The sequence below is a fragment of the Punica granatum genome, chromosome 5 (assembly GCF_007655135.1).
Source record: "Punica granatum isolate Tunisia-2019 chromosome 5, ASM765513v2, whole genome shotgun sequence".
NCBI classification, from domain to species: Eukaryota; Viridiplantae; Streptophyta; class Magnoliopsida; order Myrtales; family Lythraceae; genus Punica; species Punica granatum.
The window spans coordinates 887,132-892,678 of record NC_045131.1 but is presented as its reverse complement, the minus strand read 5'-3'; the positions used below and the strand labels follow the sequence as shown (position 1 = coordinate 892,678).

The window sequence follows — 5,547 nt, the reverse complement described above, 5'->3', positions numbered from 1 at the left end:
GTCATCAGTAGTTTGACAGAAGAAGACGTGATTTTGATTAAACAAGTTACTATGCCTGTTTCCAAAGTTGAACGAGACAGAATAATCTTGGTAGATAATAAATAAATTTCACTTCGCTGTTAAAAAAACAACCTTCGCAGAAATTCGATACCAAATTAAGGGAACATGCGGACTGCATTTCTTTAGATGGTGTTGCGGTCTTCACTTGCCAGGTGATGGAAGAACCGAGGCAAAAAGTTTGCTTTGTCCAACCTTTTACTCACTGCCCATGGCTATTGTCATTTTTTTTTTTACATCAGTAATTTGTCCTTAAAAGAAAAAATAAAAAAAAAAGGAAGAAGAGGGCAACGGGAAACAATCCTTCCTTTATAACCCAATCCCACAGAATACTACGATAGGACCTCAGAGTGGGAGTCTCGTTCATCATTCAACTATCCAAAAGCAGCGTCATGAAATAATGGGCTTACGGCCATTTACGATATGTTATTTTCGCAATAAAGTTTAATTTAGCTTAACTCAACTTCACTTATTTTCAATTCAATATTACAATCATTACTTTTTTTAGAAATAGGGTAATCAGGCAAGGCAAGGGGGAATATTAAATTTTCTCAACGATTCATTACTTTTACAATTCAACTACACAATTATTACTTAATCATTATTTTTTCTCAATTATTTATTACTTTTTCACACTTTTTCTCATAATTCAACAATACAATCATTATAAACCAATTAAAACCAAAACTCAATTCAATTCAACTCAACACCCAACCCAAACGAACTCTTATTATTTCCGTACAGTCAAGTCTATGGTTGGTTGAGGTGGCGGGGGCTCAATTCATCGTTGACATGTATTCTACTCCGCTTCCGCCTTCTTTTGTTTTATGGGTGGAATCTTCTGCACTGTATGCTAAGCTGGACAGAAACGTAGCGTTAATGGCCGTCACCTTGGCCTTTCCACCACTGGAATCTCTCGATATGTCCCAGAGTAGAACTTCCTCGTAAAGTACGGATCTTACTATATACGGAGACGTATAGACACTGATACTTCTGATTCGGAGGCGCGGCGTCCATTTTCTTCTTGAAGCCGCCATCACAGCCTTTGGGAACGACGCCATACTCCGGAAGTCGAAGCAATGGAACTCCCGGGTGCCGCGAAAACCGAAGATCATGTACCCCCAAGCAAGGTCGGAACTCGTTTCCCCCGTTTGTCGCCTTGATTTCGAGCAGCGACATGGAAATAGCTTTCATTTTATCCTCGTTTTGAAGAACTTTTGGCTGTCTCACGACTCAAATGATCCGATCCCTTGTTGCTATTGCTATTGCTCCCTCCGTAAGAAAGCAAGAAACTTTTGGCTGGGCTGGGGAAACGTGGTAGTGGATCGGGGAAGATTGGCGTGATTCAGGTCATTGCTTCAACTATGATGTTTGAGCGCAAAATGCTCTCTTTTTTTTTTTTTTTTTTTTGTGGGATAAGTGTATGTATCATTCCACCATTTGCATAAAACTGTCCATCAGTTCGTTGTAACCCCAGTTGAACAAAAAGAGACTGGGACCAAAAAGGGAAAGGTAATAGGCACAATGCAATGTTATTTGGGAAGAAGAGGTTTTTTCGCTCTGGTAATCAAATGCTGACTTCCGGGGCGAATGTCGCATTTGCGGTCAAATTTTATTGCAGCGAGGTTGATACTTTTCCTACAGTCTATTTTCTTGGGGCAAGGTGGAAATCCAAAGCTCAGCATCTTTTACTTGGAAAAGTATATCAAAATAACGATACCCGCGACTATAGATCGGTTTAGTTTGTTGCTTTAGCATTAGAACGTATTCTGCTAATGTAATTTGCTATATAGATTGGCAATCTTTCAGGTTTCCTGCAGTCTGTTTGGAATTTCATTCAAATTTGGAGCTGAGTTTGTGTTTCTTGCTGAATATGCGTTCTGCTGATCAAGTGGTTTCTCGATTTGACAGGAAGCAAATGAGCAACTTTCAAAGGGCTACACAGTTGTATATGTCTTGGGTAATCCTCATTTTCGTTCAGTAACATCTTTCTGACACTCCATTTGGTTCCTTTTTATCTGCTCTAACGATTCCGAGCTATGTTCAACAGGTTGTCCTGGCAGTGGAAAGAGCACCCAGTGTTCCAAGATATCTGCAGGGCTCGGGTTTTTCCATCTGAGCGCTGGTGATCTCCTTCAAGAAGAAATCAACTCTGGCTCCGAAGATGGGTATGTGCCAATGCCAATGTTCTTCCTTGATATTCATTCCCGACAAAAACCTTTAACACTATGGCTCTCATTCTCCATTTCTCGCTAACAGAATACAAATAGGCTTCTCCATGTGTAGCGATGCATTCTTTTGGTGGTTAATCGTGTTTGCCAGGAAAATGATCGCGGATTTGAAAAGGGAAGGGAGGCTCGTTCCCTCGGAAATAGTTGTCAAGCTTCTGCAACAAGCAATGCAAAGGACTGGAAACAAGAAGTCTCTCATCGACGGTTTCCCACGCAATGAAGAAAACCAGAATATCGTATGCCAGTTGCCATTTGTTTCTAATTTCTTGTTATTGGGAAATATCAGTCTCTCTCCAATTTGCAGAATCTATCCGGTTAGTGGTTGCTCACAGGGACTTCTACCCAATTAGCGATCCTCTCATTCTTGCATTCCTATGTCTTTCTCATTTCCAGATAAAGATTGAGCCTGAATTAGTACTCTTACTCGATTGCTCTGAGGAAGAGTCAACACGGCGCCTTTTAAATCGGAACCAGGTAGGGTACTTGCTTAACAACTTTCCTGCATCGGTTGGGATTTTTAGTCATGAATTCTTCATCAACAGCTTATACCTCTATTGCCAATAATGAAGGGGAGAGTTGATGATAATGCTGAGACCATCAAGAAGCGGTTCAAAGTATACTCTGAGTCCACCCTACCAGTAATTAACTACTACAGCTCAAATGGAAAACTACGAAGGGTGAGTTTTCTTGGATCTCATTTCCCACAGTTTGATATTACGAGTATTTTGGTTTTCTTAGAAATTATATTTGGTGGCTCAGATTGATGCTGAGAGACCAATCGAGGAGGTTTATGAATCGGTCAAGGAGATCTTATCCGAGCTCGAACAGAAGCATCAAGGGCATTGAAATGGTCACATGTTGACAAACGAAAGACAGAAGATGTATCACCAAGCAGTATGTTCCTATTAAAACAGCATATGGTCGTTCCAAACATGTGTACACACTCGTACACGCATGCACTTGTATATATGTTATATGAAATAAGAGATGAACCCACAATATAAATGCCCTCTCTGTGCTGTGTAACAACATGCTATCTATGTGCTAGACATAGGAGAGAGAGACTTTATTGAATAGGAAATGCGAACGGAACTGGAAATACTTATCGTGTCTGTGGGTAATTCAGCGAGCAGAGGTCTAGTGGGGCCGAAGGCGTCCATGAACGGCCAGGATCAGGCAGGTAAGGAGGATGAAGGCAAGGAAAGTCCAGGGTATGCCGTGAAACGGTCTCGGCAGGATGGCACAGAAAAGGATCGTGAGGGAGATTAGGGTTGAGATGAAGGCAGCTGCGAGGAACGCATGGTAGAGGTCGGGGAGTAAGTAGGAGAGGAGAATTGCGACCACAGAGATGTAGAAGTTGAAGACCACCACTAAGATGAGGATGATGAAGATGGACGAGGTGGGATCAAAGAGGTCCTTGTTGTTGGTGGCTGACCATAATGCGCCCATGATGGTAATGGCTATGGTGAATGGCGCTGCAACCAGTGGCTTCTCCCATCGTTTGAAGCACTTGTTGCAGTTGCAGGTCTCCTTAGATTTTCCTCGGCGCTGCTGGCCTTTGGGCTGTTCAGCTTCTAGTTCTTGTGAAGCAACATCGATAACGATTGTGTCTTTGGGTTCTTGGTATGGGCTCTGTTGAGCTGCCTCTTCCTCGATCTCACCCTCGGTTGCGTCGAGTGTCACCTTCTCAGCCGGTCTGCTGCTCTGCTGAATGAAGGGGAAGCAGCAGCAGAAGTTAGAAGAAACTTGAACTATCAGTTAAAACTATCAACATTCTTTTGAAAAACATGGTCGTCTTGGTTTCAATTCTGGGCCCACCGCATGTAAATTTAAGCAAGTATTCTGGTGGGCCATGGCAAGAGTCTCTGGCTGGCAGACTCTGGCAGGGCCTAGGCCATGTATTCATGCGGACGTAGTTTCGGTGCTGATCTTCCTATTATCTTGGTGTCTATGTTTATCGATGGATTATCAATCCTTTGACTTGAGAGAGAAGGCAACTCGGACGGAAAAAGATAAAAGATAAAAAGAAGAAGAAAAGGATGATGGAGGATCATGAGGATGACATTGAACAAAGGCCGATTATTACCTTGGCCATAGTATTAACTGTGTAATGTTTAAGTAATAATTGGAGACGCGAGGGAGAAGATGAGGGAAAGAGTAATACTTCTTGGGAGGCTGCTTATATAGCATAAGCGAGGGGAACCACCTCTCTGCCTCCTCCGTAGTTTGGTCTTTGGGATCGTCGAACAACAAATTTATAAACGTACTGCTATTGGTTGAAGTACTCCCCACCGCAAACGACATACTTCAAAAGGTTTTGTAAGAAAAATGTTTGTTCTCTAATAGTAACTCCCGTACATTGGGACAATCCCAATCAGCATAGAGTACATCGTGTTTTGATATCGTTTTTTCCGTAGGAAGAAGAAAACACGACAATCTCGACGAGTCAGAAAACCTTTCTAATAGCTTCTTCCTAGGACTTCAATGGACATCATTAACATTGTAAAATGATGAATCCAAAGATCCTTCGAGTTTGGAGATTTAGCACTCAACCCTGGATATTAAACACGTCATAATGTGTGTGTGTATATCTATATATTTATTAAAAAAAAGTCACTCTCGGGTCTCAAGAAGCTTCAAAGAAAACTGTCTAACCGAATATAATCAAACCAACCAATGATATAATATTTCTTTTAGTATAAAAAGAAAAATAATTAACTAGAGAGAGAAAACGTTGGTCACGAAAGAGGAAGGTTATTTCTTGGTCAATATGTCGTTATATATTCACCCTCCAATGTACGTTTAAACCAAGACAAAGAAATTGTCCTTCTTGTAACTTATTATACCTACGATCCAAGCCCGATAAAATTATACATAATACATTTATGTAACTCTCACATGATTTTTACTATGTACTTTCCTTCATTACCATTGCGGCTCGGGTTAATATTCCTGAAATTGTCGATAAGCCTAAGGGCAACTCTCTCTCTCTCTGTTTTTTTTTTCCCTCCCTAATAATTTTCTTTTGGGCCTGATTAGTGAAGTTAAGAACAAGCTTTCCCTGTCTTGCGCTCCCTCTTCCTTTCCACTGCAAGGAAACTTCATAGAACAAACCACCCCAATTTTCAAGAAACAATCAGTCCAAATAACTATCGACTGTCTGAGGGCGAATATATAAACTTATCCGAGACTAGGCTTTTCTATCCATTCCATAATATATCCCCTTCAGCTCCTCAATCTCAACTGATAACCTTTCCAG

General features: G+C 41.2%; 1 protein-coding gene across 6 annotated transcripts; it reads left to right on the top strand.

Annotated features, from left to right (window-relative positions):
* Positions 1-839: 839 nt before the first annotated feature.
* Positions 840-3,293, top strand: LOC116206596 (UMP-CMP kinase 3-like). Of its 6 annotated transcripts, none has more exons than XM_031539366.1 (7): positions 840-1,187; positions 1,969-2,017; positions 2,108-2,225; positions 2,344-2,524; positions 2,682-2,762; positions 2,831-2,965; positions 3,048-3,293. In XM_031539366.1, exons 1-7 carry the CDS (start codon positions 1,137-1,139, stop codon positions 3,132-3,134), a joined length of 702 nt encoding a protein of 233 aa, XP_031395226.1. In that variant the 5' UTR covers positions 840-1,136; the 3' UTR covers positions 3,135-3,293. The 6 variants fall into 6 exon arrangements, with proteins under 6 accessions (XP_031395226.1, XP_031395224.1, XP_031395228.1 ...); XM_031539364.1 differs by having other exon boundaries at positions 2,317-2,524; XM_031539368.1 differs by having other exon boundaries at positions 841-1,187; positions 2,404-2,524.
* Positions 3,294-5,547: the final 2,254 nt, after the last annotated feature.

Coding starts and splice junctions, on each gene's coding strand:
- LOC116206596 (XM_031539364.1), top strand. CDS start 1,137: ATGGAACTCCCGGGTGCCGCGAAAACCGAAGATCATGTACCCCCAAGC. Junction 1,188..1,968: donor ATCATGTACCCCCAAGCAAG/GTCGGAACTCGT, acceptor TCGATTTGACAG/GAAGCAAATGAGCAACTTTC. Junction 2,966..3,047: donor CAAATGGAAAACTACGAAGG/GTGAGTTTTCTT, acceptor TTGGTGGCTCAG/ATTGATGCTGAGAGACCAAT.